At 41.8% G+C, this 13,685-nt stretch overlaps 1 protein-coding gene across 8 annotated transcripts in view; it reads right to left on the minus strand.

Moving 5' to 3' along the window:
* The window catches only part of unm_hu7910 (un-named hu7910), a 175,871-nt gene that overhangs the window by 58,475 nt on the left and 103,711 nt on the right, over positions 1 to 13,685 (minus strand). For all 8 annotated transcript variants that reach the window (XM_078397441.1, XM_078397438.1, XM_078397440.1 and 5 more), the window contains one exon: positions 6,840 to 6,875. In XM_078397441.1, the coding sequence (XP_078253567.1) occupies positions 6,840 to 6,875 (36 nt within the window). The remainder of the gene's footprint in view (positions 1 to 6,839; positions 6,876 to 13,685) is intronic.

Below are 13,685 nucleotides of genomic sequence, written 5' to 3' on the forward strand. Positions count from 1 at the left end.
AATTCTGATTCAGTCATCAGTTTATTTAAAAATTCGACATGCAAACTCTGTTGCTGACATTTTTAAAGTTTGTTATGGTAATATGTTAACATGAAGTGAGGAACGCAGTAGCTTTCAATTTCAAGAAGCCCAATGCTGCAGCTGAATGTTTCTTTGACCCTTAGGTAGTATAATAGAAGAAACCATGTATTTGCAACTGGAATACATCAAGCACAGTAAAATGAAATGTTTCCGTAAGGAAACCCCCTTCTGTTTCACATTAATGTCACATTTCATGTTTATTGTTCTGTGGCATCAAAGGTTAAAACGTTCTTCTCAAGACTGAGGAAGAATACCAGAGCAACATTAACTAAAGTGGAATTACATTTAAAGAGGAATACTAAGAACAAAGCAAGTATTAAGTTCTGAAGCACAGTACAGGCAATCCCTGTGCTACGGCCTTTCAGGTAACAAAGATTTGTCCTTAAAGAATTAACAAATTACCATCCAAAAATTTGGGAAATGGATATTTTATGTAGTTCACTAAATAAGTAAGTAAGCACGTCTTTATTTGCAACTTGATGCATGCGCAAATAACACACTTCATGTCACGGAACATCGTGATACAAATTGTTTTCTAGGAATGCAGCTCCCTGCATAATGCTGGGGTCAACTGTTCACATCACTACATTTACATTCCATGGCAAAACAACTTGTTCAACTTTTAAACTGTATGCGCAAATCTGCAGCTGAAACTTGTTGTCTTCTCAGGGGAAAAAAAGCTTCCTTTAGCTCAAGTAACTATTCCATGTTTGTTATCATGTCAACATGACTCCTCTAACTACTTCCCTTCCGTTACCCTTCTACACATTCCCATTTCAGGCAAAATGTGGACAGGTAAGTGTCAATGTTTTCAAATGCAATAAGTTTTACTTTACTGAACATGCCAGTTTTCCACAACATCTTGGCCCCTTCACACTGATGCATTGATCAAGATAGCACATTGACATGTTTACTGTCTCATGCGCCTGAGAAGATTCAGCATGTCCATGAGGATTCTCTGAAACTGATACAGATGTACCACAGAAAGTATTCTGATGGCATGCATCTCAGTCTGGTATGGCAGACTGCTCTGCTCTTCACCACCTGAATCTGCAGAAAACAGTGAACACAAGCCAGTCCATTACATTAGAAGGATGAGAGGGGATCTTATCGAAATGTATAAGATTATTAAGGGGTTGGACACATTAGAGGCAGGAAACATGTTCCCACTGTTGGGGGAGTCCAGAATAAGGGGCCACGGTTTAAGAATAAGGGGTAGGCCATTTAGAACTGGTATGAGGAAAAACTTTTTCAGTCAGAGAGTTGTGAATCAGTGGAATTCTCTGCCTCAGAAGGCAGTGTAGGCCAATTCTCTGAATGCATTCAAGAGAGAGCTAGATAGAGCTCTTAAGGATAGCGGAGTCAGGGGGTATGGGGAGAAGGCAGGAGCGGGGTACTGATTGAGAATGATCAGCCATGATCACATTGAATGGCGGTGCTGGCTCGAAGGGCCGAATGGCCTCCTCCTGCACCTATTGTCTATTCTTCAAATCAGTCCATCTTCATGATACATCGCAAGAAGACTGGAAGTATTATCAAGGATGTCACCCTTACACCCTAAAAAATGTAAGTTCGGACATCAAACTCGTAGTCGTAGAGCAAAACTGCATAGAAACAGTTCCTTCGGTCCACCTTGTCCATGCCGAACAAGTTGGTTGGTCCCATTTGCCCGAATTTAGCCCACAGCCTCTAAACCCTTCCCAACCAGATATGTATCCAATTGTATCTGCTTCTATAGTTGTGCAACTCAATTGTATCTGCTTCTATAGCTTCCTCTGGCAGCTCATTCCAGGTACGGACTACCCACTGAGTGAAAAGGTTGCCTCTGAGGCCACTTTATTATCCCTCCCCTTCTCACTGTAAGTCTATACCATCTACCTTTGGAATCCTCTACTTTGGGAAAAAGTCAGTGAGAGTCCACTTCTTCAATGCCACTTATGATCTTGTCCAGCTCAATAAAGGTAATATTTCAGCCTCCTATGCTCCAAAGAAAGAAATTTCATCCTATCCAACCTCTCCTTATAACAAGCCCGCAAAGCTTGGTAACATCCTGGTGAATCTCTTCTGCACCCTTTTTAACAATGTCATCCTTCCTATAGCTGGGTGTCCAGAACTGCACAGTGCTAGAGTACTTGGAGTATTGTCACACCAAGTACATGTGCAGTCTCACCAATGACTTGCACAGCTGCACCAAGTTGTGCCATCTTTTGTACTTCAAACTTTGCCCCATGAAGGCAAGAATGCCAAAGGCTTTCTTCACCACAATCCATCTGATTTGCTAGTTTTAGGGATCCATTCATATGTAATCCAAGATCTCTTTGGTCTCCATCACTCTCCAAGACTCTACCATTGACTGTGCAAGTCCTGCCCTGGTTTGACATAATACAACACCTCCCACTTGTCAAGAGTTAAATTCCATTTGCCATTCTTTGGCCCACCTTCCCAGCTGATATAGTTGTAAACTTAAATAACCTTCCTAAGTTTCCATCAGTGAAAAAGTTGTCTTTTTAATGTCAATTAAAATTTTTCCTTCTCATCTTGCCTTTTAGCTCTTGATTCCCATGTCCGGGGAAAAGACTGCATTCACCCCATCTATTCCCTTCCTGATTTTATACACCTCTTTAAGATCACCTCTCAGTCTCCTGCACTCCAAGGAATAAAGTCATAGCCTGCCTAACCTCTCCCGTTTACTCATTCATGGCAGCATCCTCAAATAGTTTCTGTACTCTTTCCAACTTAAATGGCATATTTCCTATGGCAGGGCGACCAAAACTGAACACAATATCCCAAGATTAGTCTCACCAAATTCTCGTACAACTGCAACATAGAATGTAGAAAAGTGCAGCACATGAACAGGCTTTCAATCTACAATGCCCGAGCAGAACACGATGCCAAGCAAAGCTAATCTCATCCACTTACACAAGATCCATGCCTCTCCATTCCCTGTATAAACATGTGCCTATCTATAAGCTTCTTAAGCGCCATTAACCTATCTACCTCCACTACCTATCACTCTCTGTGTAAAAATGTTTTGTCCCTTTCACCTGAAAGCTGGGCCTTCTAGTCTTTGACATTTACACCCCGGGAAAAAGGTTCTGACTGTCTACCCTACCTATGCAACATAAATCCCAACTTCTATGCTCAATACCCTAACTGATGAAGACCAGGATGCCAAAAGCCTTCTTCACCACGCTGCTTACCTGTGAGGCCACATTCAAGGAAATGGCCCAGCACCCACTTGTATACCCATAACACAAAAGGATTAAGGTTGGGAAACTGCAGTAAAGTGTATCTCTTGTGAGAATTTGTCGGATTATGAATTAAGTCATGCAACAATAAAATCGAAAGATTGATAAAACGAAAGATTTTAAACTGGCCAAATTTACATTTGAAATAGATTTGAAGCTTCCGTTTTAAGGTTGTTAACAAGATATCTATTCAGAGGCAACCAAAGCCAAGAAAGAGTTAGTCCTGCTACTCATTTTTCTACATTTCTTTGTAACTTAGATGGCAGTCATTCAGCCTACTGTGACAGTGACGGATCTCAGATCAATTCCATCAATCCCGTTTCTTACTTATTCCTTGTAAGTTTTTCTCCCTCACATGCCCTTCTACTTTTTCAATTCTCCAGTTGCCCAATTCAATTAGAGGCAATATATAATGTCCAGCCATTTAACCAACAAATATATAACACTTGACCTGCAAAATTTGCATTTTGTTTTATGTCATAAGCTAATTAAAATGCATTGTAAGCAGAACACAAATAAGAAACCTATTGGAAACAAAATGGGTGAATATTGCTAAAAGGGTTTAATATTAGGTTAAGCAAAATAAGGAAAATGTTTTCCAAATGCTCAAGTCATGAGATTTAAAATTGAAAAGAGGCTACTTTAATTATATTTACAAGAAGAGTTTTGTAGAGTTTTACCATTGGGTTTAGAATTCAAAATTAGCATGTTGAAATAGGATGGAAGAAAATAATTTATGATATCAGTCTGCAATACTGAATTATAGAGAAGCCAAGCAGCTCTGGGATTGTTATAACAATGAAAACAGGATGGACGCCAACCTGTTGTGAAATTTGCAAATCTCTTGTCAATCACCAAAAATAATGCAGAGGAACCAGCAAATGGCTGAACAGTAGATGACTTTCCCACGAGCAGACCTCAGCAGAAGTCAAAGTTTAAAATCATGCAATCAAGAAATCATGAAACATTCACGGAAAGACAATCTGGTCAAGTAACAGTGCAATTGTCTGGATTGTATTTCTGCTTTGTTTAAGACATTTGTCAGGCAATTGCCAGGATAACTGAATAAAACGATCCCAAGACTTTTCCTCGGCAAACTAGTTTGCACTTGAAACCTTTTTAGAATCTTATATTCAAGATCAAAAAATAATTACATCCTTTAAACTAAAGGACTTGCAAAGCGAGAAATCTTTGCTGGTACTCGTCAATATCCAGAAGATCCAGTATTCTGCGCTTGCTAGAGATGCTGAGTTTACTTAAATGCCATAAGAATATAAAACTAGGAGCACACCATGTGAGTCTCAAGCCATCCAAAAAGATCAAGTAAACAAACATTTTATGTTTAAATAAGAACCTGTTTTCCAAATTTTCATTCCATTCTTCAATTTCTTTCTCAATTCCTTAAACCTCCATAGACTCTGCATCGTCCAAACACGGGTCTCGACCCAAAACTTCACCCATTCTTTCTCTCCTGAGATGCTGAGTTACTCCAGCATTTTGTGTCTACCTCTGCATTGTCTTCCCAGTTTACTTGCCCAACTGGTTTTGTGTCATCAGCAAGCTTGCAATTGCTGCACTGTCGCCTCATTTACGTCACTCATATAAATAGTGAAGAACTTAAAGCCCTGGAACGATCCCTGTGTGAATTGCCTTGCAGGAGTCTGCCAATCTAAAAATAATCAATTTATTCAATTTTTTGGCTCTTTAGCTGATCTCCCCCTCACTAACTTTACTCTTAATCCCATCATAATCATTTGCACTGTACGTATCAAAAGCCTTTGAATGATAAGATTCACAGCATCCACTTTTTGTTTCAAAACATCTACTCCATCAGATGCATCCTCGAAACATAAATAGATCTGACAAACATGAGTTTTATCACCATGCACCATGTTGCTTTTAACTAACCACATTATAATTTTCTACATGTCCTGTTAAATTTGTAGTGATGAATTCCATCATTTTGTCAACAACAGCTAGCAGGCGTAATGTTAATCGGTAATGTTACAATTAGTTCCTTCCAATCTGCTAGCTCTTTATCAGAAAAGGAATGTTTGAAGACCATAATTTAAGCAACCATTGTCTCTGCAAGCACATTGGTGTGAAGTTGCACTAAAAGAATAATGATCAACTGCTGGGACCTTGACAAGGATGTTTGTAACTTCTCTCGCCACAGGTAGTGTCCTAGAGGATTAGAGAGTAGCTAATGTTGTTCCTTTGTTTAGGAAAGGAAGTTTAAATAATTTAAAAAGGCCAGTGAGCCTCATGACAGTGGTAGGATTCTTTGGGACAGGATTTATTCATTTTTGGAAGAGAATGGGATAGATAATTGTGATAAATATAAATTACTTGCATGTAAATATGGATAGATTGGCTAGTAGGTTTGGTGGAGTTGAGCAGTGAGGAAGGTTTTCGAAGGATATAGCGGGACATCAATCAGTTACAGAAATGGGTGAAGAAATGGCCAATGGAGTTTAATCCGAGCAGGTGTGAGGTGATGAACTTTGCGAGGTCAAATGCAAGAGTGCAAGAGGAAAGTATACAGTTAATGGCAAGACTCTTAATAGCACTTATGTATAGTGGGATCTGGGTCCAAATCCATAACTCACTGAAAATGGCAACATGAGTAGGCATGCTTGCCTTCATTAGTCAGGGCATTTAGAATAAGGGTCAGGATATCATGTTGCAGCTTTATAGGTCTATAGTTAGGCCGTTGTTCGAGTATTGTGTGCAGTTCGTCGCCCCATTATAAAAATGTGGAGGCTTCGGAGAGGATGCAGAAGAGGTTCATCAGAATCTTGCCTGCATTAGAGGGTATTAGGTATAAGGATAGGACAAACTTGCATTGTTTTCTCTAGAGTGTCAGAGGTTGAGAGGAAAACTGATAGAAGTATAACAAATTATTAGAGGCAGAGGTAGTGTAGATAATCAGAGTATTTATCCCATAGGGTAGAATGTCAAAGGTGAAAGGGGCAAAATTTAAAGATGCCCGTGGCAAGTTTTTTTAATGCAGAGAGTGGTGGATGCCTGGAACGTAATGCCAGGGATGGTGATGGAATCAGATTCAATAGTGGCATTTAAAAGGCTTTGAGATAGGCACATGGATATGCAGGAAATTGAGATATATCGAACACGTGCAGGCAGAACAGATTAGTTTAACTTGGCATTATGTTCAGCACATCATTGTGGACCGAAGGGCCTGCTGCTGTGCTGTACTGCTCCATTTTCTGGAATTAAGGATAATAGTTGGAGAGAACAAATTCTTTAACAAAGTAAAAATATTATCATAAGGAAAGCTAGGTTTATACCACAGTTTGATCCATACACCAACACGTTAAAATGCAACAGTCTTAAGAAATAACATCTTATAAGAACACTTCTTAATGATGTCTATTTGTGACTCAGTTCGTGGCTAAGCAAAAATACTGGCTAAGTATTGTGGATGACCCAGGGCAGTCAAATGCCTTACATAAATACATGTCCCCTTCGCATTAAGCAGTTATTGTTTACCTGGTTCAGCTGCAATTGCTTCTTCTTTTGGTTCACCTATGGGTAAAAAAAATGGGAACACATATATATAAAACCTGAAGAGTACAAATCCTTACAAAATCAAAAAAGTTATAACTTTAATTCCAATTTCATGGATACAGAACACAGGAGACATCTCTTGACATTTATGCTATTAAATTAGGTTTATGCAGAATTGCAGACACAATCTTGCAGACACAATCTGGGAAATCAAATTTAGTAGAACAAATGTCAAAGGTGACATCTGATACCTTGATTCCAAACAAAGCGCATGATATAACGATTGCTTTAGGAAAACAAGCTGGTTGAAAAATAGTTGGTGAAATTGTAATTAAATTCCTGACTAATCCCTGTTTTCCAGATGTTCTGAGTCTGAGGGGTCACTCACTTCAGAGTAATTTTCTGTGTAATTCACATGGTTCTGCATTGATGAAAAAAAACCAAAGAAAGCATTTAATCATTTTGGAATTAGTGATTTCAAATCTGCAGCTGGCACCTTGCCTCAATGTTGCTATTTAAAGTAAATAGAGGCATTTAAACCGATGCTGGTGGTGCACAGGAACATCTAACTAGCTCAATTGTATTGCACCACAGGGTGGCCCATTGCAGATATGTGCTCGGGAAGATCTATGTTTTCTCTCTCAAACACATATTCAAGTTATGATCATTACACCTAATTACCGAGGCACTTTAAACATTTGGTTTCGGGATCTAGGATTCACGTCAAGGCTAGCGTTCAAATTATAGCTTGGGCCTTTGAGAAAGCGTTCAAATCACTGCTTGGGCCTTTGAGAAGGTGGTGTCCTGTTGCCACCTTGAACTACAGTTCTCTTGGTGAAAGGACTCCCACTGTGTTGCTTTGTAGTTCCAGAAGATTATCTTAACGATGATGAAAGACTGAAGGTATTATTCACAAAATGCTGGAGTAATTCAGCAGGTCAGACAGCATCTCAGGAGAGAAGGAATGGGTGACATTTCGGGTCGAGGCCCTTCTTCAGACTGAAGATACATTTCCAAGACAAGATGGTGTGCGCTCAGAGAGGAACTTCGGGTAACGATGTTCCTATTTACTTGCTGTCTTTTTCCTCCTTGGTGGTGGAGGCCAAGGGTTTCAGAGTAACTTCAGTGTCATTTGTAGATGGTACACACTACAGCCACTGTGCAAGATGGAAGGAAGGAATCTTTAGGGTGATGATATGCCAATCTAGTGAACTGCTTTATTCTTGATTTAAAAAAAATCCAAGCTGTTGGGCCTGCACACATCCAACCAAGCCCAAATTATTCCATCATGTTGCTGAGTTGCATCTTGTAAATAATCTAAAGACCTTGAGGTGACAGGAGGTAATAAGGGCAGGACACATGCTGACCTGGTCTTCAAACCATGGGTGGAACCATTCCGCTATACGGGTGACTACATTGGTGCTGCCTCCTGCAGCCGTGTGGAACTCATCGATTTCATTAACTTATCACTAACTTCCATCCAGCCCTCAAATTCACATGGACTATTTCCCACACATCTTTCCCCTTTCTTCATCTTTCTCCAATCATGACACCTATAAAGATGCCATTCCTTTCTCTCAGGAGACGAGGATTCCTTTCCAGTCTGCTTGTGGGAGCCTTCACTCACAACTTCACATTTCCCATGCTTCAGCTCTCACCTCACCTCCCCTCTGGCAGAACAGGGATAGAGTCATCTTGGTCCCTACTTTTCACCCATCAGCCTTCATATCCAACATGTAATTTTTGACAATTTTCCCAGCAACGACATGATCCCACCACCAGTCTTATCTTTCCCCGCCCCTTTCTGCTTTCGGCAGGAACACTTTGTAACTCCAAGCTTTGCTTATCCCTCCCTTCCCCTCCCCTTTCCTCTGCAAATGTAGATGTAACACCTTCCCCTACACCTCCTCCCTTACCACTATCCAGAGATGTAAACAGTCATTCACAGAGATTCTCTTGCACCTCCTCCAAACTTGTCTATTACATTTGGTATTCTCAACACAGCCTCCACTAAATGGGTGAGACCAAAGGCATATGAGGCGTCTATGTTTCCAAGCACATGCACTCTGTCCAACACGGCCATCGGAAGCTTCCAGTTGGCACCCATTTTAATTCTACCCTTTTACACACTGATCTCTTTCCTCAACCACCTCCACTGTGGCTAATGCCAAATACAAAGTAGAGTTTACAACCCAATGGCACCAACATTGAATTCTCCAATTTCAGGTAACCTGCTCCTCTCTATCCCTTTCTCTCTCCTTCGAATCTCCCCAGGTCCTTTCACACACACCCTTCTTTTTAACCCCATCCACCATCACCCAGTTTCTCCTCCTTTTTTAATTTTAAATGCATATTATATGATATGGTCAAATTTTAGAAATCAAAATTATAACCAACCTATAAATGGTTAAGATAAAAATAAAACCTGAATTTGATGCTTGCTTCCTGATTAGCATAGGTGTCAGAGGTTATGGAGAGAAGGAAGGAGAATGGGGTTAGGAGAGAGAGATAGATCAGCCGTGATTGAATGGCAGAGTAGACTTGGTGGGCTGAATGGCCTAATTCTACTCCTTTCCCTTATGACCGTATAGATTTATCGAACTAATAAATAAATGATCTCACTTCATTGCTGCACCAAGTTAAGAAACAATTGAACAAATGTAATGACATTTTTCATAAAAGCCACACAATAGAATTTAGTGTTGCAGTTTAAAATGAAATGAAAACTGATACTTTCTTCAGTTGGATGTTCGTCTGTATCCTCCAAGATGTCATCCTCGGTGAGGAAATGAGGAGTTATGTTACTAAATACGTTCCTAATTGGCACTGACGAATGATTGTGAAGCTAAAAACCAAGTAGTGTTTCATCGTCTACATTTTAAATAGTTCAATCATCCAAAGTTTAATAGAAATTATCCTCTCCTGATGATGGTAAACCAGCTACACATCTTTCCTTTAACAGTTCTTGGCTTAATATAGGTTTATAACTCAAGAATCAGTATTGGTAAGATTTATGTAAAAATTTGCTGCAATTCCTTCAATTATTAACTGGATTCCTGCAGAAGTGGTACTCATCCAAAATGATTTTGTTTGGGTCAATCTATACTATTCAAGCTCCAGAAAACTGAGCGGGCATATATACGAAAATGATCTAGACCAAGAGGCTCATGTGAAGTAAACAACATTTGAATTTCATAACTTTAACAGCCTCTTTTGATGCAGTTAGGTGTGTGGAATATGATTCCAGAATCTGTGAAATGTTTCCATTTTTTACTGCATGAAAAACTTGTTTTAAAGAAATCCTACCCATCTTTTTGCAAAAAGATTCAAGATTAAAACTTAACAGCCAAAGTTCAAGAATTAACTTAAAAAATATTAACATGAAAAATCCAATTATCAGGTGAGTGACAACAAAACAGCCGATGTAATTACAAATAGAATTGGTCTACTTGTAATTGGTAAAAAGAAAGTAGTCAGTTGTCAACATGGCCTTTCCTGATTATATCAGGAGTCAGAGTTCCATCATCAACCACGGACTTCTACGACGACCCAGATACATCCAGAGGCTCCGGTCACAAATTTGTCTACTCCCAGACCGGTCACTCCATCCCTGCACTCTGGTCAGCTGATCGGACTTCCACTCGTCCATTACGTCATCACAACAACGCACACGAGCGTGCCCCCTGTCTACAAGCCCTGGCTAAATCACCCGTGTCCATCCACACCACACAAAGCAACATGAAGCTCACTCTGCTCAATATCCGGTCCCTCAACAATAAAAGCCACATTCTGAATGACTTCATCCTGGAAAATAAACTGGACTTCCTCTGTCTGACAGAAACCTGGCAACAACCTCTGGATTACCTCCCACTCAACCTCACTACACCCAACGGATACTCCTACATCAATAAACCACGCTCGGAAGGCCGAGGTGGTGGGATTGCCGTAATTCACCGACAGGACTTCAAGATCAACCTCATCTCCATCTCATCTGCTCCTTCATTTGAACACCTGGCTTTCAAACTCTCTGGCCACACACAATTAGTCATGGCAGTTGTCTACCGCCCTCCCAAACCACACCCATCATTCCTTTCTGACTTCTCTGACTTTCTGACCCAGTTCTGTTCTCTCTCCCCCTCAATCCTCCTCCTCGGTGATTTCAACATCCATATGGACTCCACTGACTCCACAATAACCGCTGACTTCACTGAAATACTCAACTGCTTTAACCTCACTCAACACGTCAATTTTCCCACCCATAACCGTGGGCACATTCTGGACCTTGTCTGCTCCACTGGACTAAATCTACATCACCTCTCTGGCTACGACCCCACCCTCTCTGATCACTTAGCCATCACCATGTCTGTCAACATTCCCACCCCAGCTCCAAAGCAAAAACGCAAAATCAACTTCCGTAAGCTGAACTCTGTTTCACCTACCTCGCTCTCATCCTCCCTCTCTGAAATAATGTCCGCCTCTCCCTTCATTGACCTCCACAGCCCCTCTGACCTCACTGACTACTACAACCGCACTCTCTCCTCCTGCCTCGACCAGCTTGCACCTATAAAAACCAAAACAGTTTCCTTCACCCACTCTGCTCCCTGGTTTACACCTGAACTCCGCATGATGAAAACTCATGCCCGCCAACTTGAAAGACTCCGCAACAAAACAGGTCTCACAATTCACTCCCAAGCCTACAAAGACCACCTGCAGCACTACAAAGATGCCCTCTCCCGCGCCCACTCCACCTACTACTCTCAAATAATTCACTCTGGCTCCGGAAACACTCTTCTCTACAATAAACAAACTCCTCAGCCCCCTGGACACCATCTCCCAATCATTCACAGTTGACAAATGCACCACTTTCCTTTCATTCTTCCAAAGCAAAATAGACATCTACAGCACCTTAACCACCAACGCACCTGCTCCCCCTCAAATCACCTGCCTCCCCTTATCCTGTCAACCCCTGCCTCAGTTCTCCCCAGTCTCCACCACCGACCTCTCTGACCTCTTCACAGGAATAAAAACTGCCACCTGCTCTCTGGACCCCATCCCCTCCAGCTTTGTCAAGGCCTGCCTTCCTGCTCTCTCTCCACTTATCACTGCAACAATAAACTCCTCCCTGTCCACTGGCATCGTCCCGCCACCCCTCAAAATCGCTGCTGTCACCCCCATTCTGAAAAAACCTGGTCTAAACCCTGACACCCCAAACAACTTCAGACCAATCTCCAACCTACCCTTTCTGTCCAAAGTTTTGGAACGTGCTGTAGCTTCCCAACTCAAATGCCACCTCTCTACCAATAACCTGTATGAAACTTTCCAATCCGGATTCCGCTCAAACCACTGTACTGAAACTGCGCTCCTCAAAATCACATACGACATTCTCCTCTCCTCCGACGCTGGCAACCTCAACATCCTCATCCTACTTGACCTCAGCGCCGCCTTTGACACCATAAATCACTCCATTCTCCTCACCCGACTTGAAACCTCCCTTAACATCACCGGCACAGCCCTATCCTGGTTCAAATCTTACCTCTCTGACAGACACCAGTTCATCTCCATTAACAACTGTAAATCCCCCACCGCTCCCCTCCCTCAAGGTGTCCCCCAAGGCTCAGTCCTTGGCCCCCTCCTCTTCATCCTCTACCTGTTCCCCCTTGGTCAATTAATCCGCCGTCATGGTCTCAACTTCCACTGCTTCGCCGATGATATCCAGCTCCTCATCTCCACCAAGTCAATCTCCCCCACCACACACTCTACACTGACAAACTGCATCACTGAAATAAAATCTTGGCTTCAATCAAATTTCCTCAAACTCAATTGCAACAAATCTGAAATCATCATCATTGGTCCAAAAACGCTCACCAAATCCACCCAAAACTTCATCCTCAACATTGATGGTCTCCCAGTATCCACCTCCCCTCACATCCGGAATCTTGGAATCATCTTTGATCAAACCCTCTCCTTTGACAAACACATCAAACACATCACAAAGACAGCCTTCTTCCACCTCAAAAACATTGCCCGTCTCCGTCCATCCCTCTCCTCCACAGCTGCAGAAACCCTCATCCACGCCTTCATCACCTCCCGTCTGGACTACTGCAACAGCCTCCTCTATGGCGCACCCTCAAAAATCATCAGTAAACTTCAATACATTCAAAACTCCGCTGCCCGTCTACTCACCCACACCCTGATCCGTGACCATATCACCCCCGTCCTTTACAAACTCCACTGGCTCCCCATCCCCCAGAGAATCCAGTACAAAATCCTCCTCATAACCTACAAAGCCCTCCATAACCTGGCCCCATCCTACCTGACCGACCTCCTCCACAGGCACACTCCCACCTGCACCCTCCGCTCTGCTGCTGCCAATCTCCTATCCCCCCACATCCGGACCAAACTCAGATCCTGGGGGGACAGGGCTTTCTCCATCACTGCTCCCACCCTATGGAACTCACTACCCCAAACCGTTAGAGACTCCTCCACACTCACCACATTCAAAACATCGCTGAAGTCTCACCTGTTCAGTACTGCCTTCAACCACTGAAGGTCACCTCACCTTCTGTCTCCTTTCTCTGTTCGTTTACTTATTTACTTATTTACTTATTTATCTATTTATTCATTTCCCTATGTTCTCTAAATCTCTGTAAAGCGTCTTTGAGTATATGAAAAGCGCTATATAATAAAATGCATTATTATTATTATTATAACTGTCTTTTGAGATGTTAACTGCAAAATAGAGACATGCTTCATCAGCAAAATAGTTTAAACTTCTGAAGACAATTAGTCTTAGTGTGCACATTAGGTGTGCAATTAAAACGGCTCATT

The sequence above is a fragment of the Rhinoraja longicauda genome, chromosome 4 (assembly GCF_053455715.1).
Source record: "Rhinoraja longicauda isolate Sanriku21f chromosome 4, sRhiLon1.1, whole genome shotgun sequence".
NCBI lineage: Eukaryota > Metazoa > Chordata > Chondrichthyes > Rajiformes > Arhynchobatidae > Rhinoraja > Rhinoraja longicauda.